General features: G+C 48.5%; 1 protein-coding gene across 1 annotated transcript in view; it reads left to right on the plus strand.

Moving 5' to 3' along the window:
• Nucleotides 1–15,772, plus strand: part of LOC111140965 (phosphodiesterase 6A) — a 57,796-nt gene extending 42,024 nt beyond the window's left edge. The window contains exons 18-22 of the mRNA XM_022493244.1: nt 9,799–9,862; nt 10,147–10,221; nt 11,637–11,720; nt 13,344–13,491; nt 15,580–15,772. Coding sequence (XP_022348952.1) covers nt 9,799–9,862; nt 10,147–10,221; nt 11,637–11,720; nt 13,344–13,491; nt 15,580–15,659 — 451 coding nt within the window. The 3' untranslated portion in view covers nt 15,660–15,772. The remainder of the gene's footprint in view (nt 1–9,798; nt 9,863–10,146; nt 10,222–11,636; nt 11,721–13,343; nt 13,492–15,579) is intronic.
• Nucleotides 15,773–24,386: the final 8,614 nt, after the last annotated feature.

Below are 24,386 nucleotides of genomic sequence, written 5' to 3' on the forward strand. Positions count from 1 at the left end.
CCACAGAGGGTGACGGGTAGGGCAGAAGGTTCCAGCCCTCTATCTGCTCGGAAGTTCTGGTGTCCAAACCCGCCTTGAGTCTTTCTAGGGATCCCACACGAAATCATGGTCATTAGCCTAAATCCACAGTGGGCTTTCTACAAAGGACACTCTTATCCCTCAGGAAATTCCAAGGGTTTGAGAAGCTTTGTTCCAGGAACCAGAAACAAAGACCAGTTATATTTTGTATGATACCATAGGGGATCACAAAGCCGGATCGCTATCTTACTCCGGTAGCAAAATAAGTTCCAGATGGATCAAGATCTTAAAATAATGAGAAAACAAACCAAAAAAAAAAAAAAAAAAAAAGGAAGAGAGGGAAAAAGTCATGGTAGAATTAAAAGAAATAATTTCAGATGAGCTTTTCTAAGTGTGACATAAAATTCAGAAGTCATAAATAGATTGACAAATTTAACTACATAAAAATTGGGGATTTCTGCACACCACACATAAGAAGGCGTAGCTGAAGTCAGAAAGCAGGTGATAAACTGGGAAATGTATCCAACAGAACTTATGACAGAAGAGCCCATTTCCTTAGTAAATAAGGCATTAATACAATTAAAAAAAAAAAAAAAAAGACTTATCCAATAGAAAAATGGGCAAAACCCTCCTTTTCCCCAGACATTTCCCAGAAAAGGGATTTCAGAGGCGAGCAAACATACAAAAAGACGGTGACCAGACTCACGAGCAGCAACGCATAATAAAACCACGGCGCGATAAAATGTTTTCACCCCTCTTCTCAGCCACAGTGAAAACGTTTGCAAGCACACCGCACTGGGCAGAGTGAGGGGCAGCCGGGAACCCGCTCACTGCGGTGGGAAGGTCAACAGACATCGCTGCTGAGCCTCCATGGACGGCGGTGTAAATGCCCGCCCTCTGACCCAGCAGTCCCACGTGTAGGACTCGCCCTCCCGCTGCTGTCCCCCACGTGTGCCAATGAGGTACGGCTGTGTCCCTGGCTGGTCGCAGCCTTGTTTGTAATCGCCAAAAAGACTGAAAACAAATATAAACCCATGGGGGGGAACGGGTCAATGACGTCACAGTACTTTCACACATAGAGGGATGTGAGGCAGGCTGTACAGAGAATAACAGGGAGGATTACCCAGATACAGTGTTTAATTAAAAAAGAGAAGGGCACCTGGGTGGCTCAGTGGGTTAAGCCTCTGCCTTCGGCTCAGGTCATGATCTCAGGGTCCTGGGATCAAGTTCCGCATAGGGCTCTCAGCTCGGCATCCCGGAGCCTGCTTCCTCCTCTCTCTCTCTTTCTGCCTACTTGTGATCTCTCTCTCTGTCAAATAAATAAAATCTAAAAAAAAAAAAAAGAGAGAGAGAGAGAGAGAGAGAGAGAAGAGGGATGCCTGGGTGGCTCAGTCGGTTAAGGGACTGCCTTTGGTCTGGGTCATGATACTAGGGTCCTGGGATCAAGTCCCACATCGGGCTCCTTGCTCAGCAGGAAGCCTGCTTCTCTCTCTGCCTCTGCCTGCCACTCTGTGTATTTGTGCTCTCTCTCTCTCTCTCTCTCTGACAAAAAAAATAAATAAAATCTTTGAAAAAGAAAAGAAAAGAAAAGAAAAGAGGCCGGAGACAGGACTTTACTGCCAAAGCCAAGGGAGTTTTAACAGGAAGTCTTTAAACTGAGGTACACAGACCCCACCCACCCCTACTCCCAGCCAAAAGCCTTCTGAGAACTACATGGGCACCGAGGCCCTCAAGGGAGTCAGTTTTCTCTTTCTTAATATTTTCCTGAGAAAGCACAGGAGTTGAAGCATTGCCAGTCCCCTTGCTTTTCTCCCTCCTTACAAAATAGTCTTACTTGGGCCTTCTCTGTCTCTCTGTCTCTGTCTCTCTTTCTCTCTCTCTATATAATGCATAACAAGGCATTAGAGAAAGAGAATACTGTCCTGGATTGTGCACTGGGGCAGCAGTAGCTAAGGCATTTTTTATTTAACAATCTTACTTCCTTTAGAGAACGTACCACTGTCCAGGGATGCCCCCCGATATCAGGGCAAAAGGGTATCAGAGTAAGTACTGATGATAGCAGCACTCCGTTAATCTGTGCCACTTTCTGTCATCTATCACCTGTCATCTGTCTATCATGTATCTGTTCTACCTACATACCAGACTATCTACCTTTCTTAGAATTGAGAATAAAAAACAAGATGGATGACACTGGGATGCATTCTAACATGCTTCCTTGAATTGGAAAATGAAATCGGATTCTCTCTGAAAAAACATGTCTGATCTGCTTGCTTCACTGGACAGTAACAGATAGGCATTTCCAATCACGTTACATGGCAAACATTTCCGTAAAGTCAGTGCATCAACTCTGCAGCTTACAAAGGTTTGATGAAAAGAGTTGAAACTTGTTTGAGGATGAAAGTGCTTTATAAGAAATACAACACTGGAAGATAAATTTAAATTAATAATGCTTTAATTGACCTCACCCACTCTGAGTATCTTGGCTTAACCAGAATGCCACAAAGAAAGTGTCCAGGGTATAATTAATAGTCATGTTAGAAGCCTTGGCGAAATCTTTATGGCATACTTCCCAGAAATTGAGGAAGTGAGTGATTCTAAGGTTTGCTTTAAACAAAATTGAAGGAGAACCTAATGGAATTGTCAGCTGATAAATCATTCAGAAGAATGATCACAGTATACTTTTTAACAGATGATTTTGAAGAATTGAACGAATTGAGTGACATCGCTGTAACAAAACTACCATTTCCGGGGCACCTGGGTGGCTCAGTGGGTTAAAGCCTCTGCCTTCAGCTCAGGTCGTGATCCCAGGGTCCTGGGATCGAGCCCCGTATCGGGCTCTCTGCTCAGTGGGGAGCCTGCTTCCTCCTCTCTCTCTCTCTCTGCCTGCCTCTCCACCTACTTGTGATCTCTCTCTCTCTGTCAAATAAATAAAATCTTTAAAAAAAGGGCGCCTGGGTGGCTCAGTGGGTTAAGCCGCTGCCTTCGGCTCAGGTCATGATCTCAGGGTCCTGGTATTGAGTCCCGCATCAGGCTCTCTGCTCAGCAGGGAGCCTGCTTCCCTCTCTCTCTCTCTCTCTCTCTATCTCTCTCTCTGCCTGCCTCTCTGTCTACTTGTGATCTCTCTCTGTCAAATAAATAAATAAAATCTTAAAAAAAAACTTAAAAAAAAATTTAAGACTTAATGTTTAAAAAAAAAAAAAACTACCATTTCCAAGGCTTCTAATTACTTGCATCTGTAAAAAGAAAAAAACTGGCATAAAACACATGCTAAACCCTATCTTAAATCAGCAATAAGAACTATTCATTCATTAACTCATTTTAAGATTTTATTTATTTATCTGACAGGCAGAGAGAGAGCACAAGCAAGGGGAGCAGCAGGCAGAGGGAAAGGGAAGAGCAGGCTCCCCCGATTAGGGCTGCATCCCAGGACCCTGGGATCATGACCTGAGCCGAAGGCAGATGCTTAACTGACTGAGCCACCCAGGTACCCATTAACTGATTTTTTTTTAATGATCTTTAATAGAAAAAATGTATTTCATTATGTTCTGTAGCAAATTATCAAGAGCATAATATCCCACCAAAGACATATACCATTAACCGATTTTTTAAATAAGATCCATACTGTCTCATTAAGAGATAAATTTCCAAAAAAAAAAAAATTTACTTTGAGCATTTAATAATTATTTCTAAAAACAGGTAATAGATTTCTGTTGTGTTGGTTAACTGTGTAATAATAATAAATGCCCTCAAGTTTTCAGTACTTGGAGGCCTATGGTCAAAGAAAAAAACTTTAGTTATATCATTTCATATTTGGGCATATTTGGTTGCAGGTAAGTTCCCAGACACAGAGCTCTAAAACCCTTGGAATGTTCTGAGCCGTAGGAGTGATAGGAGTGTCTTTTGTTCTAATGAGGCGACTCTGGGTGGGCTCCTGGAGGGCTTCAAGATGGAGGCTGATCATCGGGAAGATCAAGCCATGATTAGAAGCTTGGAACTTTCAGCCCCACCCCCCAATCTCTGTGCAGAACAGAGGGCCTGGAAACTGAGTTAGTCACCCATGGCCAATGATTTAATCAATCATGCTTACATGATAAAAACCTCCAGAGAAACCTCTAAACAACAGAGTGCGAAGAACTACCCAGTTGGTGAACACATGGAGGTGCTGGGAGGGTGACACGTCTGACGAGGGCGTGGAAACTCTGCATGTGCCCCACCCCCACCCCACACCTTCTCCAGCGTCTCTTTTCCATTGGCTACTCCTGAAGTGTATCCTTTATAGTAAACTGGTGAATGTTAAGTAGAAAGTTTCCCTGAGTGCTGTGAACTTGTCCCAGCAACTTTTTGAACCCGAAGGCGATGTTTGTGGAACTCCCGACTTTGTAGCCAAGTTGGACAATAGTGTGGGCAACCGGAGGACTTGGTATTCATGACTGACCTCTGAAGTGAGGACAGTCTTTCGGGGACTAAGCCCTTCAACCTGTGGAGTCTGACAGTTCATGTCAGAATTGAATCGTAGGACACCAAGTTGGTGTCAGAATTGGTTGTTGTGAGGAAAACACTCAACACTCCCCCTCCCCCCATGCTTTGATGACCTTGCAGGGCTCCTGGCAGCGAGCCCCCTCTAGTCTGAGGTCCATACTTAACCCCTTGACACATCCTAAACCTACTGGTCTTTCCTAGCTGCATAGCTAGTTCTTAGCGGAAACTACCTCTGTATGTTGATTTTGGGCTGAGGTGTGAAAGTTACTCTGGATGGAGGGTGTGCCTGCCCATTCTTCATGAAACCCTTTACAGCTCCACTTAATTTCCGGTTTCACTCCTCACAGTCTGACCAGACCATGACTAGGAAGGGCTTTGGGATCGTCTAGCACTGGGGGGTAAAGCCTGCCACCCATTTTTGTACCACTCATGAGTGAAATGCCTTTACACTTTGAAAGGGTTGGGGGAGGGGTGGAAATCAAAAGAAGATTTCCTGACAAAATAAAAAATGTAAGAAGTTCACATTTCGGTACTCATAAATATTTTTTCTGCAGAGGGTCACATTATAACTTTGATGGCCCCTAGGCAGTTTTGCCTCCGAGGTGTCTTCCTCCATTAAAATAAAATTATTAAAAATGGTATTTTATGACTGTATGCTGGTATAAAGACAAATACAATGTGGGCTGAATTCACTCTTCCATCTTCATCATTATTATATTGTTTTTTTTCCTCTGACTTGAAAAGAAATTAAAATTTAAACATTTTCACAGGCCCCTAGAAGTACCCCATGCCCTGGTCGCATTGCTTTTCCTTACCCCCCCCGGCTGCTTTCACATCATGATGCCAGAGTCAAGGAGTTGAAATAGAACCCACATCGTCCACAAAACTGAAATTATTTACTATCTGTCCCTTTATAGAGAAAGTATGCCAGCCCCTGGTCTAGTGTTTTGCCAATGAAGAGAGTGAGGACGGGGAGAGACAATGTGACTTACCTAGTGTCCCACGGGCCTTAACAGGAGCATCAGAACCGGAAACCTTCCCCTTCCCCCTCTCCTGCACACCCACAGCTTTTTCAGGCTTCCTGAGGCCTTGCCGGGCAGGTGCAGTTCCGGGAGAGTCTGAATGCCTGGCCTGGTTGTCTGGGGTGCTTTCAGAGGCCAGTCAGAGGGTCAGGGAGAAGTGCCACTGAGCCACACAGCCTTGCAGAAGAGACATTTGTCTTGACGATGGGTTGGGTGAGCAGGAGATCAGTTTGCTTCCATCTGCCAGCCCTGAGCACCTGGGGGACCGTGGCTAATGAGATGAAGCTGATGATAAAGATGAGGACGGGAGCACCTGGGTGGCTCAGTTGTTAAGCTTCTGCCTTCGGCTCAAGTCATGATCCCAGGGTCCTGGCTCAGGTCATGATCCCAGAGTCCTGGGATTCGAGCCCCACATTGGGCTCCCTGCTTGGCAGGAATCCTGCTTTCTGTCTCCCACTCCCCCTGCTTGTGATCTTGCTCTCTCTATCAAATAAATAAAATCTAAAAAAAAAAAAAAAGAAGAAGAAGAAGAAGAAGATGAGGACAATGTGGGCACTCACACGATTATCTTATGTGATGGGCACAGTTGCCCTTAGGAGGCATATATTACATCAAACCATATGAAATTGCTTTTGACTGTTTTTGACGCACAAAGTCAGAATTTCATGATGCAATCTAATAGGATTATCTCCTTTTACAAAGCAACAGACAAAGGCTCAAAGACATGAAGTCACTTGCCCGGACACAGCAAGTAAGGAAAAGAGCAGAGATCTAGTTGCTGATTCCAAAGGCCCACGTGGCTTTTTTTTTAAAAAAAAGATTTTATTTATTGCAGAGAGAGACAGATAGTGAGAGAGAGCAGGAGCAGGGAGGAAAGGGAGACTCTGGGATCATGACCTGAGCCGAAGGCAAATGCTTAACTGACGGAACCACTCAGGCACCCACCGGCGCGGCATTTTATACAGACTGTTCTCCATTCATTCCATGCCCTCCTCCTCTTGATGCCTCTTGCTGACCCAGAGGCTAAGGTTCACATGTCCCCACATACAAAGTCTTCCTGACTTTGGCTCTCTTCTGCCTGTTAAGCCCGTGGTCGTTTGCCCTCCCTCATGTCACCAACCCCCCTGCTTCCTGACTTTGCATATTCCCACGCCCTGTTGAGTTTACTTCTTAAATGCTTTGTTTATCCGGACACTTGTCCCGGTCCTGCAATGGCTTCCTGGCTCGTCTCCCTGCTGGTGTTCCTGTCCCCTCCACACGAAAGCCACAGTGACCCCGTAAAATGCAAATCTGATTGCTTCACGCTTCTGTTCAAACTCTCCTTCAGCGGCTTTTCCTGTTGTTCTTGGCATGAATGGCCCAGGCTCCGAGGGCCTGCCCTGGCTGTCTTCTAGGCCTCATCTTCCTCCCTTTCCTGCTGCTTCCTGAGCTTCTCCCACCTTTCAGCTCTTTGAATGTGCCAGATTCCCTTCCACCAGGGCCTTTGCGCTGCAGGTTCTCTCTGCCAGGAATGTGTCCCGCCACTTCTTTACCAAATGGACAGCTCCACGGTCTCCAGACCTCAGCCCACGGTCACTTCCGTGAGGGAGCCCTCCCTGTCGGTTCAGACCTGTTCACCTAGAATCGAATTCCTTTCCTTCAGAGCCTTTGTTTACATGTTCACATCCATTAGTGTGGTAAATGCATGACTCCCCAACGTGTGTGTCAGCTCTCCGAGAGCAGGGACCTGTGAACCTGCCCCTTCCCGGTGTCTGCATATGGGTACAGGGGGGATAAACGGAGGCTCCCTGCAGTCCCCTCCTGGACGACCCTCTACCCTGTAGCAATCCTGCGTACTCTCCACTGCATCTCTGCTTACTCTACAGTTTCTGAGAGAACTCCTAGGCACCCCTCAGGGACCCGTTCCACTGCCATCTCTTGCATGCCCTGAGCTGAGCTAGTTGTTTTCACCTTTGGATTTTTTTTTTCCTCTCAAATCTTATACTTCTTTCTGCCATCTCCCTCAGCATACTGTGATGATAGCTTTTTGCTCTTTGTTCTCTAGTGACTGTGAGCTCTCTGCCAGCCTCTCTGGGTGCCCGAGACCTCATGTAGCACCTTGGCCCCACGGCACCTCAGGAAGGGGTGCTGAAGTGAATGCGATGCCTTGTCTTTAGGCCACGAGGCTTTGGATTTGCTTTTCTGGCGCCCAGAAGTCCTCACACCCCTGCTCCCCCTTTCCCAGGCATGCAGTCTCTGTCTGGAGAACACTGGGTGTGTTTCCGCAGCTGTGGGAGAGATCTTCACATGAACTCTCCAGCCAAGGAAAGTAAACACCCAGGGCTCTCCTGAAGCCGCACCTACCTGTGGACTGAAAATGGGGACACTGCTGGGTAACCGGGGGACAGGAACTCTTGCGTGCTCGGCCAGACAGCCATTTGCTCAGTTTATTTGATGGTAACGGGTCTATGACACTTGATATGAAACAGAGGGCACGTGTTTTGAAGCTATATTACAAAGCATGAAGGTGTTTTGCAAGAACTGTATGCATTTCTGAAAGCCTATTTACTCAAAGAATCCTACATATTTCTGAGGGTTTACTTAGTGAGAGGTAACAGCCTGTTACTCTTTCGTGAATAACTCTTTATTGAAGTATAGTCAACACACAATGTTACACTGGTTTCGGGTGTACGACATTGTGATTAGACAATTGTGTAGGTTTCGCTGTGCTCACTGCAAGCGTCACTCCCATCTGTCACCATCTGACACTGTCACAATACCGATGATTGTATTCCCTATGCTGTGACTTTCGCCCTCCTGAGGTATTCATCCTCTCACCAGAAGTCTGTCTCTCCCACTCCCCTTCCCCCCTTTTGCTCATTCCCTCAGCCCCTCTCCTCTGGTGACCCCCACTTTGTTTCCTGAGTAATTCTGAAGGCTTCCCAGACCAGCTTATATAAATTTTGCCAGATACAGCTGGTTAACTGTAAAATCATCCAAAGAGCAAGACCCCCAGCCTTCTCCAACTATCCCCTCTCCCCAGCCCCTGCCCACCTGCCTCACCATGTCTCACCAAATCAGGCGGAGCCCACCCAGGTGGCTTGCCCAGCAGACACAGCGGCAGGTCAGGCCCCGCTGCCCTCCCCAGACAGTCCCCTCCTTCCTTCCCACCCCCTCCATTCTGCTCCGTCCTCCAGGTACTGCCAGACTGCTTTCCTGCAGCATAGCTCTAAAGAGGTCATGCCCGGGTCCTCAACCTTCAATAGCTCTCCACGGCTTCTCGGATACAATTTCCATTTCCCAGCTTGGAAGGTCACATCCGCACCACACGGGCCTGGGTTCCCATCTTGGACGTGCATGCCACCATGCCCCCAAGTCTGAAACACCCTCTCCAACGCCCCCTCCCCTCCAGTTCTTTGTCCCTGTCCCCTCCTTCTCTGTCCTTGACTGTACCTACATAGGTAATAATACCTGTCTTACCTTCTTCCTATTATTGTGAAACCGCTTTAAGAGTTTATCTTTCCATCCCTTCTGTCCCCAATTCTTCCTTCTACTTCTTCATGCAAGGCTTCCGGAAATGACTGAAGTGGTCCTTCTTTTTCCGTGCATTTTTAATGGGGGTGATATTACTCCCTGCCGTGGGCAAAAAGCAGTTCCTAGAGATGGAGCAAAAAAGCCTTAGGTATCACAGTGACCGGCGGCCCTCCAAACACATACACAGTGTGTCTACGGTATTAAGATTTCATGGTGGACTGATTACAGAAAACACGTGTATAGAGGCTGTTTGATGTGGAAAGTGGAGGATGATGAAATAAAGCTTGAGAAACACTGGTCTCCTCTAGGCAGGAGAGAAATGCTCTGAAGAGGTGCTGAGACTGAAATGAAATCGATGTTTCAAAGTACCTAGAACAGTGTGTGTCACATAAGGAAAACCCAAAAGACATTCGCGATTATCGCCAATATTTATCATGCACATACTATGTCTGGACCCTCTGCGAAGATTTTTACACACTTTATCTCATTTAATCTTGCCTCCATTTCATGAGGAAAGTACCATTATTATTACAGATAAGGAAACTGAGGTTTACAGAGGTTGGTTTAATTGCCCCATGCCAAACTAACTGGCAACTGACAGAGGCAGGATTTTAACCTCCTTCTGACTTCAAAGCCCAACCTCCAGATGCAAGCAGCAGTGCCCCCCTCCTTGCAACATGGTGCAGAGAAAGGAGAGAGAGTTGGAATTAACCAGCCCCTGCAGCTTCCTTAGCTCCGGGCTGATGGATGGTGTCCTTATCTGCAGGGCCATGATGATGACCGCATGTGATCTCTCAGCCATCACCAAGCCCTGGGAAGTGCAGAGTAAGGTATGGAGCCCTCCTGACCTGAGAGGCGGGAGTCCCACCATCGTGACAGCAGCTGATTCGGCTTGGACTCCCAGCTCCAGAAGCAGCCCACCTTTGTCTCATCTGCTGAGACACCAAGACCACTTTAGTGCCTCTCCTGTGATGACAACAAAGGGGCCAGCGAGGCAGGGGTGGGGGTTAACTTTTTACCTAGCTGGAAAGCCAGGAAGGGTGGGAGCAAAGGTAGAAAGATCTGGGCTGGGGCTTGACTTGGGGGGTGCGGGGGGGGTGTGTGCCTTTTGCAGGTAGCTCTGCTGGTTGCTGCCGAATTCTGGGAACAAGGCGACCTTGAGCGTACGGTGCTGCAGCAGAACCCCATTGTGAGTAATGGGGGAGTACAGGGGGGGCACATCAGCCTGATGTTGGGTGTGTGTGATCTCAGCCTGATAGACAGGCGTCCCTCGACATAGGCATGCGTGATCTTACCGTAGAGACGACCTTTTCCTAATGCACTGGTTCTCAAAGTATGGTCCCCAGACTACCATCAACCTCATTACTTGTGAACTTATTAGAGATGGGAATTCTCGGCTAAACAAAGGCAGACAAGGGGACCCCAATATAGATTTCCTCCCAGTTCCAACAGTCTAGGGGGCCACGCCCCTAGGACCTGTTGTACTAGTACAGAGCATATGACTGGAAGACTTTGGCAAGCTGAGCCCCACCAGTGTTGAAAGTAGGCTTGGCTAGAAGAGTCACCAAGACAGGGAGGCCAATGAGAGGTTCACTAAGGCCCTGAGCAAGGACAGGGCTGGGAAGCAGAGGCAGGGTAGGAGGGTGCGACATTGTGGGGACAAAGCCATTGATCGAGATGGGGACAGGTAAAGCCTGGGCAATGCTGAGGATGTGGGGGCCCCTACGTGGAGGTCCAAGGGAGGGCACAGGCAGTGAGGGGTGTGCAAGCCCAAGTGCAAGGGAGCAGGGACCTCCCAACCTGAATAGCAGGGAGACACGGATTTGGATCTCTCTTCTTTCTTTTCCACATTTTAAACATATAGAGGCTCTAGTGGACGAACACCAGAGACCCATTGGCCAGGTTCCACCACAACCACTAGTGACAGCCATTCTTGTTTTATCTAACCCACCACCCTCAGGCATTTTCTTATCTCTTGGTTGAAATATTTTAAAATAAATTCCAGATGTTATCATTTTTTCCATAAAGATGTTAGTGCGGGTCTCTAAGAGATAAGAAAAACACACGCCCGCACATGGGCACGCATACCCCGAATACCAGTGTGACGCTCACAAAATCGGTCATAATTCTTTATTATCATCTAGTCCTCAATCTCTGTTCATTTCCCTGATTGAGCGAGAAAAATAATTAGGTTGATTTTTTTCAAATCAGGGTCCAGTCATGGACCACACTTCTTCTGGTTGTTTTGCCTCTTGAGTCTCTTTCCATACACAGCAGTTTTCTCCTGGTTTTTGGGGTTTTTTTTTTTTTTTTTTCCTTTTTATCTGCCATGTACTTATTTGTTGAAGACTGTGGGCCTTCTGTTATGTAGTCTCCCACAGTCTGGACTCGGCTGACTGCGCCCTCATTGTGTTATTTAATATGTTCCTTTATCCCTATACTTCCTGCAAACTGCCAGTCAGATCTGGAAACTTGATGCGTTCAGGTTGCATTGGGTTTTTTGGTTTTGTCTTGTACAAGAATGCTTCCTAGGCAGGGTGGGTCCCTTTTACTGCATCATGCCAGGGAGAGCCCAGTACAGTTAACTCTTTCTCCCCATGACAGCCCATGATGGACAGAAACAAGGCAGATGAACTCCCCAAGCTTCAGGTTGGCTTCATTGACTTTGTTTGCACCTTTGTCTACAAGGTAGGCGTTCTTGGGCCCAACGAGGTGTCTTTGATAAACCTGGGATTCCCAAACGCTACCAGGAATCCTAAACCCTTTGCAAGTGACTGGTGGGTGTTTACAAAGAGCTTTTCTCATCTGCACCAGCATTTGGTCCTCAGTCCAGCCCAATGGGGTCCTGAGTGATCACCTACCCAGGCTAGAGCCTGGAGCTTCACATACTCTAGTTGCCCAACACCACAGGGACAGATGACTAAATGTGGCTTCAGATGGGAAAGAGGGAGGCATATCAGATATAGACCCTCCTAACTTCCCTAGCTGGTGGAAAGGAATAGGTTAAGGTAGACCAGTTGTCAAAGAAACGGCTGGAATTTCTTTGCGCTCTTGCTCAGAGAAAATCCACTGAAAACCCACTGCTCCCATCTCCGTGGGACTTGTGCTACCATCAACCTCCCGTTTGTTATTTTTATTTTGGTCGTGTGTAATCTGAGGAGGCAGAAGCCATACCTGAGAAATGACAGGGCCAGCATCATGGGAGTCAGCTAGGACTAGAGCCAGGACACTTGATCCCTAGTCCAGGGCTCTCTCTGCTGTGCTAGGGAGGACTGGTGTGTCTCTGCTATACCATGGCTAATTGGGATCCTCAGAGCAACAGGGCAGCGTCACCGTACTCCCCACTGTCATTGGCAAGATTACTAAACCAAGTAGGCAAGGCTGAGTGCCCCTACATGCGCAGTCACAACCTTGTGAGGTCCTGACTTTACATGCTGTCCTGACTTTACTGTACTCTCCTGACTTTATGGCTGACGCTGAGCTCTGTAGATTGCCTCCCCACAGTCACACAGCTTGTGACAGAGCTAGGTCCAAAGCCAAGCAGCTCTGAGCACAGCCGGCTCTGCCTGGAACTCTGCAGTGGGTCCTGGATTCGCCATTCTCACCTTGCGCCAATCGACTCCATCAACCTCCGTCTTGATTTCCTCCCTGAAAATCTAGGAGGGAGGCATCCTGTTTCCCCCCTCCCAGGCATTTCTGGGGATCCAAGGAGAGAAAGTGCTTCATAAACTACAGTGTGCTGGGCTCAAAGGCATTATTTGTATTCTTGGAGTTAAGAGGCCTTAATAATCCCCTTCACAAACCCCAGTTTCTCTCAGCAAGTGTTTCCTGGTGTCTTTAGGCCCCAGACCCTGTGCTGGGCCAGGGCCACCCCAGTGAGCAGGGCGTCACTGTCCCTGCCATCTCCAAGGCCACAGCCCCGGGGAGGACACAGGCAGAGGGAGTCGTTAGGGCGAAGTGAGACGTGGAAGAGAGGCTTTGGGAGTTTCTAACAGAGGACTCTACTTACCCAGACGGTTCACAGTGGTGAAGGGGCGAGGGCAGCGGCTCTGGAAGGGTTGGGAAGCCGTGGGAAGCAGTCTGCACTTCGTCCTGAGGGATAGGGGCTGCCCCAGGAGGGTTTTCAGCGGGAGAGAGCTAGCTGGGCTTTGGCTGACTGGAGGTCCCACAGCGTCAGTACCAAACCATGGGGTGACGGGTAGCCCCTCAGCGTTCTCAGCCTCGCCTCGCCCTTGCAGTGGACCCCGGGGCGGGGCCCCTATACTGGACTCCCGGGCGGGGCCCCTGCACCAGAGGCTCGCTCTCTTCCAGGAATTCTCGCGTTTCCACGAGGAGATCACTCCCATGCTGGACGGGATCACCAACAACCGCAAGGAGTGGAAGGTGCTCGCGGATGAATACGACGCCAAGATGAAGGCCCTAGAGGTGGAGAAGCAGAACCAGGAAGCAGCCAAGCAAGGTCTGAGGGCACACCGAGCCCTCCCAGCGTGCCTGGCCTGGGCCACAAGCCCCGTCCGTGTGGTCTCATTCAGGCCTCCCCCACCTCCCGTTAGTGCCCTTGCTCTGCCTATGAGAGGGTGCTGAGGCTCGCTGAGGTCAAGTGCCATGACAAAGCCACAGTCAGCGGAAGAGCCTCGTTCGCATGCCTGAGACTCCCAGTACGGGTTCCCTACTCTCCCCCATCCGATGTAGGGCAGATTCCAATTCCAGGGCTGTGCCCATGGAGTCCAACCTGGGGCAAAGGAGAACACCTAGAATTACTGTTTGAAGGAATTGGAAGGTCTGTATTTCTGGCCTTTTGTCTGGTGTCTGAATGCTGTCTATACTATTTTGAGCCTTTGTTTGCACACTACCAGTGACGGAGGGCTCACTATCATACATGACATTCTCACTCAGTACTATTAGAAAGCTCTTCCCTAAACAGCAGTTCTTCTCCCTGATGAAACCTCCACCTAGCCCCACCTTCAGGAACCAAAGGGGATTTGTTTGCTCCCGCTGTTCCTCACTGACAGCACACTCTTCCTCTCTCCGGTCGTTTCTTTTGCTGGTTGTATGAGTCCAGTTTCCTGACAGGACATGAATTGTAGTCCTGACCCCGCTCGGACTACCCTCCTCTGCACACCTGCCCTCTACCCTTGTTCTTAACACAGACCCCATCATGGCTCCAGCTCTGCTCAGGCATCATGGGGTGACTCTAAAACCGGTGGCTGCAAACATGGGGCTACCGTTGACATTTTACACAGCCCCAGGGGGTGTCCTGATAAGACACTCATTGTAGATTTGGGTTTTTTTTTTAAGATTTTTTATTTTATTTTAAAGAGAGGGAGAGAGTGTAAGCAGAGGGAGGGGCAGCCGGAGAGGGAGAGAGAGAATCCCAGACTCTGTGCTGAGCATGGAGCCTAATTAATGCTGGGCTCGATCTCACAACCCTGAGATCCCGACCTGAGCTGATACCAAGAGCCAGAGGCTTAATCAACTGCACCACCCAAGGGCCCCCTAGTCATCACAGATTTGTATGGAAATTAGTTTTCCAGAGATGGCAGAAAGCGTCCTGAGAAAGATGCATTTCTTTCTAATTTACTAATTGTCTTTTGGGCTAGTGGCAGGTCTGTGCAAATGTGTAGACTGCAGGTATCTTTTGTTTGACCTGCATTCTTTTTTTCTAAGATTTTATTTATTTGTCAGAGGGACAGAGAGAGAGAGAGAGAGGGAACACAAGCAGGGGGAGCAGCAGGCAGAGGGAGAGGGAGAAGCAGATTCCATGCTGAGCAAGGAGCCCAATTCCGGGCTCGATCCCAGGACCCTGGGATCATGACCTGAGCTGAAGGTAGATGCTTAACCCACTGAACCACCCAGGCATCCCTGGCCTGCATTCTTTTAATGTGAATTTGCTGTCCATGTTTTAAAGCTGGGATATTTCAAATTTTTAAAAACCAGTCTAGATTTCTAGCATTTCTTCTTTGAAAGGTCAGTATTCGGGGAAGCCTGGGTGGCTCAGTCAGTTAAGCATCTACTTTTAGCTCAGGTCATGATGCCAGAGTCCTGGGATCAAGTCCCTCATTGGGATCTCTGCTCAGCAGGAAGTCTGCTTCTCCCTCTGTCTGCTGCTTCCCTGCTTGTGCTCTCTCTCTCTCTCTGAAAAATAAATAAGATATAAATGAATTAATCAATTAATTAAATTTAAAAATAAAATAAAATGTCAGTATTTAGCCACAACAGTCTGCATTTCTACAGGACAACAAGAAGCTGGAGCTGAGTGGCAACTGCCCCCTTCAGACAGGACAGGGGATCTCTCCAGTTTGCCCCAGTCTCCAGCATTTCCTGTTGTCTCCCAGACAGTAGTGACCAGTGCTGGTTGCCATTTACATTAAATTGGGCTTCTTATTCTATTTCCCATTCATGGTTTCTCTTGGTTTCCCTTCTGCATGTGTGATTATTTGCGGGCCTTAGAAAGCCCCGGAGTTTGCAACTCTTGGTCTAAACCAGGGCGAAGGGGAAGTGCATGGTAGCCTCCTCTCACCTGGTGGGTCCTCTTTCTTGTCTGCAGCTGCTGCGGGAAATCAGCCGGGTGGCAACCCTGGCCCAGCAGGGGGCGCACCTGCATCCAAGTCCTGCTGCATCCAGTAATGCGGACCAGCATCCAGGGAACGGAATGGCACCAAACTTCTGGAAAGAGATTACCCAAACCGGCGGAAAACCAAAACCCTGCTTGCGAAGTAAAAGCGTAATAGGATTTGAAAGCTGGAAGATAATTTAGCTTACATCCTATCTAGTGTTGTTCACACATTTTTTTTTCAGTTTTGAGAATTTTGATCATTTTATTGAGCTAAACCCCACCAGCTAGCCAGCAGAGACATCAATTAAACATTTCATTAAGGCCAGACTCACCAGCTTGCTTAGAATCATTTTCGTTCTTATACTTTTAGTGTATGTTTTCTTATAACAACTGTCAAGCATCCTCAAAAGTAGAGAACTGTACAACCGATCCCTCCCTCCTCATCACCCGGGTTCCAGTATTAAGATTTTGACACATTTGCTCCATCCATCCTTTTACCTTTCTTTCGTACCTTTTTTCTCTTAGCTGAAGTATTTTTCTTTATTAAATTGATGGTCTTTTCTCTTAATCTCCCGATTAATCAAACTGAGGGTTGCTGGGGTGTGGGGGCTAGGGATAGGGTGGTTGGGTTATGGACATTGGGGAGGTTACATGCTATGGTGAGTGTTGTGAAATGTGTAAGCCTAATGATTCACAGACCTGTACCCCTGGGGCAAAGAATACATAATATGTTAATAAAAAATGAAAATAAAATTGATGGTCTTTTTCTAAGGGTATTTATTGAGTGAAGTAATCTCTACACCCAATGTGGGGCTCGAACTCACTACCCTGAAATCGAGAGTAGCATGCTCTTCCCCAAAGGAGCCAGCCAGGTGCCCTTTAGCAGAAGTATTTACAAGCACGTTTCAGACCTATCCTCTCACTCCTCCATTACATGTCTTTAAAAACATCTGGGTGTTTTCTAATATAACCACATCATCACACGCAGCAAACGAACACATCACATCCAGTCGTGGCAGATGCTGTGATGAGCTGTACAGACACTTTCCTGAAGATTAAAGGATTTGCGGTCCCTGCAGCTCTCGGTGCTGTCCCACAGCCCTCAGACATGACTTCAGCTGCAGGGAGACACTTTGCCCAAGGTCACTCCCAGAATGGCCTACACACAACGACAGGGCCATACCCAGTATTAAGGTGCGGCAAAGGGCCCTTCTAGCCCCAGGACTAGATCCTCGTGGGATCACCAAGGCTGCCACCAGAGCTCCATCACAGCTCAGCTTCTCCCTCTGCCCGCTCCTACTCCCTTCCCTTCCCCGGGTGTTGGTCCCACTCCTTAATAAACACGTTGCAGACCAAGACCACCACAGAGGCTCCTTTCTGGGGAGCCCAACTGGTGACACCTGTCCTTCATCACCTCACCCCCATAAGTCGCAAAAGTGTCCAAATTAATTGGTTTGCTCGATATAACCCAAACGAGTTTCACACTGTAACTGGTTATGTCTCTTAAGCCTCTTTTAACCTACAAAAGCACTCCCTTCTTTTTCCTTTGCCAAGGACTTATTGCGGAAAGAATCAGCTGTCCCATATCCTGGATTTACCCGTCTGCCTCCTTGTACTGGTGTCTGACATGCTCCTCTGTCCCCAGTTCTCTCGAGGTGGGCAGTAGTTCTAGAACTTCTCTTCCTCCCAGAGAGAACATATCAAAGCAGAAGTTAATGTGTTAAAACATTGGCTTGCAGGAGGGGACCAAAAGTTTTCTCCAAACTCCATGTAAACCAGGGATCTCCTCTAACCTCCCTTTCTACATAAATGAGGAATGGCAGCCAGTGAAGTGATGAGCTGGGCGAAGCTCGTGGCGCAGTCCCCTGGCTTCCGTCCAGATGGCCAAAGTCACAGAGAACACAGTGTACCCAGCACACGGCCCTGTGACAGCCATAGCTCATCACTCCCGGCTCCTGGCACATGAGCTCTGCCCATGTTTGCAGTTCGGGATGTCACTAAGAAGCTGGGTCTGGAACCCTCATCTTTTAACTCTTGAGTTAGATATTCTGCCCTCCTGAAATTGATGCTCTCAGTCTTTAAACAGAGACATGTCCCCAAGCCTGCCACACATAGTGCTGACGTGGCAGAGTAAAGAGGAGAGGTAAATGTCACTCAGGAACATACATAGATGCTGGTCCTGGCTCCATTCCCTGAGCAGGTTCTCTCTGGTCTCCCCAGGCCTCAGCCTTCCCCATCTGTCACACGAGTCACAGTCCCCGCCATGCCTCTCTGGGGCTATGGTTAGCACCAGAAAGACCATTTAGGAGGGTAGACGCTCCCATTGATTAAGCACTTTCCAAGATGTCCTATGTACTGTTCACGACCTAATTTCACCCTCACAATCCTAAGGGGTTGAAACCACCACTAGCCCCATTTATCACATCCGTACGAGACTCAGGCTAGGAAAGCTGCCTGAGGACACCCAGCTGGTAAGTGGTGGAGTCAAGACTCAAAGCCAAACAGTTTGACACCAGACTCCTGGCTTGTCACCATTGTCCCTGCACCATACTGCTTCTGAGAACCAGCTTTTTTAGAACATAAGGGACCTCTAAGCAGATCATCTCGTTTCATACTCAGGGAAACCAGGAGCCAAAGAGATGACTTAACGCAAGTTTGCACAATACAGAAGTGGCAGAGTTGGGTCTCAAACGCAGGTCTCGAGCCTCCAAATCTCCCACACCATTGACTGCATCTTTGAAGGGATTATTTCCGTGACTCCGTGGCTTGGCTGCCTCCCTAGCTGTGTCCAGTCATCAGGCCACGGATAGGATCCACTCACTCGTCCATTCAGGAATTCCTGAGCAATAGGGCTGGGCAGCCCGCCATGAACAGAGAAACAGCCTTGCTTTCCTGGACTTCACCATCAAGCAAGGGGGAGACAGAAACTGTGCGATCAGTCCCATGGATAACCTCTTGAAACACTAACCCAAGTCACAGTACCCTGCTGCCCAGCGGAAACATCCCCGTTCATCCGCATGGGAAATATCATGACGGGCTCCTCTCCAACGGCAGAAATCCAAACCGTTTCCAGACTGGGAAAATAAATCACCAGAAAATGAGAGCGAATTTATGTAGGAAATTAACAACTTGAAAATAGCTTGCATAGAACATAGAAAGGAACGGCTTATTGTACTTGTTCTCCTGTGTCTATGATTTTCTTCACCAATGTTTCCACCCTTTGTGGGCACATGGAGATCCATGGGGCTCTTGCACTCAAACAGCACCTAGAAAATAAAGCTAAAGCAGCTTTACGGCAAAATAAAGGCTAAACCGCGAGAACCTGAAACCAAGAAATGACACCACGTCCAAGATGGACAGTCCCATCTTCACCTCTTCTGGGGGTAAGAGGGCACAGGAAAACAGCTCAAAGGCACGCACATGCAGCACACAGTTCAGGTCTGTTCTTCAGATCCTCTGGCCAGAAACGGTTTTTTTGTGTGTGGGGTTTTTTTTTTTTTTTTTGGAGGACCAGAAACTGTTTTGCAGTTGTCAGTTGCTGAGTGTTTTTGCTTGAAAACATGTCAAAATATCACTTTCCGCATGTTTATTTAGTGCGCTCATGTGAAAAAGGCGATGTAGCCAGACAAGGAAGTCCTTGTGCAGAAAGCGAGAGAATTTTCGAAAAGTCGTAACAAGAAGCTGGTCACGAACGGCTGCTCCGCCCGACTGGTTCACGATCTCCATGCAACGTGACAGAAGGAAGGAAGAGGGAGCTCAGAGGGCAGGGTGGGGGGCTGCTGCAGGGCCCACCTGGACCAGGCTTTTCTCCGGGAAAGTGAGCCCAAAACCGGAATCCTTTTCCCACTTAGTGGGCAGGGTGTCCCTCAGCAAACACGTAGACGAATAAAGACACACCGGGATGGGGCTATGGGTGGTATTTTCTTTTTAATCTCCATAGTGTATTTGTTAAGTTTATTTATAAGCAGATCACTTCACTATTTACAGTACATGAGCATAGAGATTCTACAGTTTTTGTGATGTAAACAATAACCCCACAGTAGGAGTCTGAGGAAAGAAGCCAGTTCTGAAGTATTTACAGACGTTAAAATAGAACTTTATACTCACGGAATAATAATACATAGAGCAATTTGGTTAAATTATCTATGAAACTATAGAATCTGACAAGGTACAAATACAGGAAAACGGTTTCTCATTTAGAAGGTAAGACAGATAAATCACACCAGAAATAAAATAGGGACGATGACAACCACAATAATTAAAAGCAAAGAAGGTGTCTTCCTTGCCTGTTACAGATAAAGTATTTATATAAATAAGGACACAACCCAACAAAATGGAAAAAATATATAAAAATCCTCTACCAATTAAAAAAAATAGCAAAACTAAAAACTCGATTCTCAATCATTAGCAGTGTCCTTTAAAAAATTAAAATTTAGCTTTCTATTATAAATAACAAAGCAGATGTGTCCCTCTGTGTAGGTGAAATTCTTGCACCTTTCTCAAGAAATGCATCAATGTAATTCCACACATACACACAAACACAGGCACGCACACGAGCAGACAGACACACGTGCGCACGCACACACACACAGACCCACACACAGGCATATACACACACACAGCCTTCGCTCACGCACCCCAGGCTGTAGTTACCTTGTTGAGCTTCCCAATAAATAATGCCCCCTACAGTTTTACCCCTGGGGATGCCCAAACCTAACAAGTTTAGCCATTCCCTGGTTTGACCCTGTCCCAGAGCCGGGGAAAGCCCTGGCTTCCTATTGCTCAGAATTCTCTAGGCTGCATGGTCACACCAAGAGAAAAGGATTTGAGTCCAAGATTTGGAAATGCTGGAAGGGACCACAGGGACCACCTCGCCCAATCAATTAAGGCTAGCTACAGACACCGTCTCTTTAGAAACCTGGGGTTGGAGAGAGGGGTCTCGTGTTGGTTCCAACCTTAGCAGCCGCCCTTGGAGGACACAGGTTCTCGAAGCCAATGCTAATACCGTGGCACAAGGAGGAGGGCATGAATTCCCAGAGCAGGCTGCACTGAGGCGGACTTCTGCATGGTCGTCTTCCCCAGAGACCATCTGGAAATTCAGGCAGTCCACCTCCCTGTAACACTGATCACACTCCCCTTGAGATCTCCAACCTGTTTCCATCGGACTCAGAACGCCCCTCAAGAAACAAAGTTGGGAAGAGTTTATGACTTTTTATTCCTAACACAAAAACATTTGACAACATTTTTCAATACAAAATACAAAACCAAACCAAAAGGGGGAAAAAAAAAACTGTTTGGCTATTCAGTGGATCACATCAAAGGCCATGGCCAGGCCCCTCCCCCAATCCCTGGCCCCAGAATCCTCACACCTAACCTCTTTGCTCACCCCGAGGGTACAGTGCGGGCCACCTACCAGAGGTTCACTTAACAAGGTCAGCAGCTGGGCTGCTAGTATTGCGGTTACAGTAAACCCCTCCTGGGCACCTGGACACAGGGTCCACTCCTGTCTCCTCTGCCCACAGGGTAATTAGTGTGCTTCTCAGTCCATGCAAGTCTACTAACTGGTTGCTTCTGGAGTCTTCTGACTGGTGTTACACCAGATCCTAAGCACACAGACGGTTCACTCAGGCCATGACATTTAATTCCCCAAACTGGTGCTGGTCAGCAAGGTGGCCAAAGGATTTATTTGCCTTCCATCTGGGTAGCTGGTGGATACAGTCTTTGGCCACTAGAGGGCGACCAGACGTTGATAAGGCAAAGTGCTGAGGCGGACGCTGACCAATCCCTTCACAAGACACCCAGGGGCAAGGCTGGCCAAGTGGGAAAGGAGGCTCTGTTGGGGTTCCTTGCAGGATCCTTTGACAAAACATACAGCACAGAGGGGGTTTAGCTATAAAAACATGTCTTTGAGGCATTGCTCTGACCAGGGATGGACCACCTACAAAAACGTATTCCCCAAGCCCCCGGCTCGTGGAGCTGGGTTTCTATGCTGCTTCCAAAATCTGCAAGGCATCATCTGGAAGAACCGGAATATCTGAAAATCTGTCCCCTGAGACCTCAAAGCCTCGGCCAGCACAGCTGGATTATTAAAGAAACGAAAAGCAAAAGCTGCCCTAAACATATGCAGCGTGATCAGTGCCTCCTGTTGCCCCATAGGTTTTACAATCATTTGAAGGAAATGTGTGAAAAGTGCCTAAGTGAAGCTGTTGTGGAAAAAAAAAACAAGTGTATTGCTAGTATCGTCTGAGAGCGAGAGAGAAACAGCCAAGCGGTCACAACATTCGGATTAAAAGCTGTTCGGTGGGGACGATGACAAGGCTAACGTGAGATGTGCAACCGCCACCTAGCCAAGCTGCGGTCGAACTTCTCACCATCCCCATGAGAAACTATGGCTTAGATCTGGCCTGGGGAGCTGGCCTCCTCATACAAGGGAACTCGGCCAGGACCATGTGGGTTTGAATCTGCTGCTGGTTGGTGACCTTGCGGGGAGAACTCTCGCCCGGGACTGAAGCTGGAAGCAGCCTGAGGATGAGATCGGTTTCACAGGGAAGTGACAGACTCCTGATGCTCCCGCGTGTGAACCCCAGGAGTTCGAAAGGGACCCTGGTGCTCGTTCCGTCCAATGCTCTCCTTCCTTAGTGGAGAGAACCCAGGAGGCCCCAGATCACACAGCAAGTGAGAAGTGTCAGGTTTCTCACTGAGATGGCTTATAGTTAGGAGACTTGCTCTGTAAACCCATTTCCATCAGCTGGGCTCTTTTAGCTTTTTATACGTACATAAAAATATGTACTGAGATCTAAACTCATGGTTCCCTTTCTCGAGGGCCTCCACCCAAAGGGCCAGCAATGGGCTAGCCCTAGGATCAACTCTGCCACTATTTAGGAAGGGATCCCGCTCCCCTCTCCGACCGGCCCCCCTCCCAACCCCAGCCCCAGCCCTAGGAGAGTACCTCACACAGCCGAAGGAAACCCGTATCTACCAGTGTAGAAACACGGAGCCAGGCTGAAATGTTGTGATTTCTCAAAGTGCTTTTATTGGTTCAATGCAAAGTCAGCCTCTGCCTACTTCCTGGCATCCTTCGGCCGGCTCCCGGGGGTCCTCCCCCCACCCAGCATCTGTTTTGGGCCCAGGGCATTTCTGTGGGTTTCCCAGCCCCCGAGCTCCCCCTCCATTTACCCTGTACCTCCGGACTCTGCACACCTCCCCGGAGCCCACCTCTGTGGGCAAATCCCCCCAGGGACTCGGGGCCCAGCTTCAACATATTGCACAGAAGCACTAGCTGCTTGCTTTCTGCCCCAGTGGGAAGGGGTGAGGGGGTCCCTCTTCTTTGGCCAACAAAACCATGAGGTTCATTTTATTAGCTTCTGTACAGCATCCCATTCCTTTCCTTAGTCCTATCTGAGGGTAACCACTGCATCCCAGATGCTAAGAAAAATACTACAGGTTTCTGACTCTGTGAGTCAGAGCAACCCACCGTCCGGGGTCTGTGCTCTCTCAGGCTGAGATTTCAACAGAACCCAAGGCCTGGGGTGAGGTTCTCCCCATGCCTGCACAAGGACCACATTATCAAGGCCTTCCGTGCCACCTCCTCTCACCACCTGCACGCTGGCCTCAGCGGGCAGGCCGCATATGCCTGGAAGAAAGAGCTCTCAAAACTTCCATCAGCACAGGTTCTACGCAATGAAAAGACTTCTAAGTGCATCTCTTCCTACACCAGGATGTGGGTACCGAGTGTTTGCAGCTCAGAGCTCTCCTCCCTTCCTCCTCCTGCCCCCAAAGCCCCCCCCACCCCCCCGAGCACGGTCAGCACGCCACACTGCAAGGCCCCACAGCAGACGTGGACACCTGACTCGTGGCTCTTTGACTCAAAAGCTGTTTCCTGGATTGGGAGCAAGGTGTGATGGGCTAAGGGGGGCGTGAGGGGTGGGAGGTGGGGCTTCTCTGCACTCCATCCACTCATATTCTTTACCTCTTTGATGCATTTTCCTTCGGTAACCAGAACCCCCAAGAGTGAGGATTCTGATTCAGCCTGGTACCGACTGAGGAAGGAGATGAAGAATTCCACTTAGCGGTTGGATCGGACATTTCTGGAAACACCAGCACAGCACAGAGATGGACAGTACAGCCTGGGCGGCTGTCAACACAGTCTACAGTAAGCTTTTATGGCAATCACATGTAAACATCATCCAGAGCAAATACTAGGACACAGCTACAGTGAGGTGGTTGCCAATGGCAGCTGCTCCCTCTGGGTTCCTCCTTACTATGGTGGGCAAGAAACCAAGGTATACTGGTTCTCCTGGAGAGACCCTGGAGTCTCCTTGGTTGTAATACACAGCACCGAATTGAGTCTTCCAGATAGAGGTTGTCTGTAGTCTCGGTCAGTTTTTGAACTTGTAGCCTTGCAGGGATGGGACGGCGAGCAGAAAGTGCCTCATGCTCTTGGCCGGCCGGCATCCTCTCCCCCTGCAGCCAGCCCTGACCTGAGGCATGGTGCCACCCGGTGCCAAGCTCGGATCTCTGCTCTGCTCTAGGGGGCGGGGCTAAGTAACTTCGAGTGCCCTGTATTCATCTGAAGTGGATGGGGAGCCTCAGCTGACCCAGAAGACGGGAGGAGAGACTGGTCTTCCACTAAAAATCTGCCTTTCTTTACCCTCCCATACCACCTGCCCAGGGGAGAATTTCTGACTTAGGGCAAACCGAGGAACAAGCAAGTAGGAGGGGCTTAGAGAACCTCTAGCCCAACTCCTTCTGCAGCAGAGGGGAGTGGGGGGGGATTCTGTGACTTAGGCGAGACTCAA

The sequence above is a fragment of the Enhydra lutris genome, unplaced genomic scaffold, assembly GCF_002288905.1.
Source record: "Enhydra lutris kenyoni isolate GAN:26980312 unplaced genomic scaffold, ASM228890v2 scaffoldscaffold5, whole genome shotgun sequence".
Lineage (NCBI taxonomy): Eukaryota > Metazoa > Chordata > Mammalia > Carnivora > Mustelidae > Enhydra > Enhydra lutris.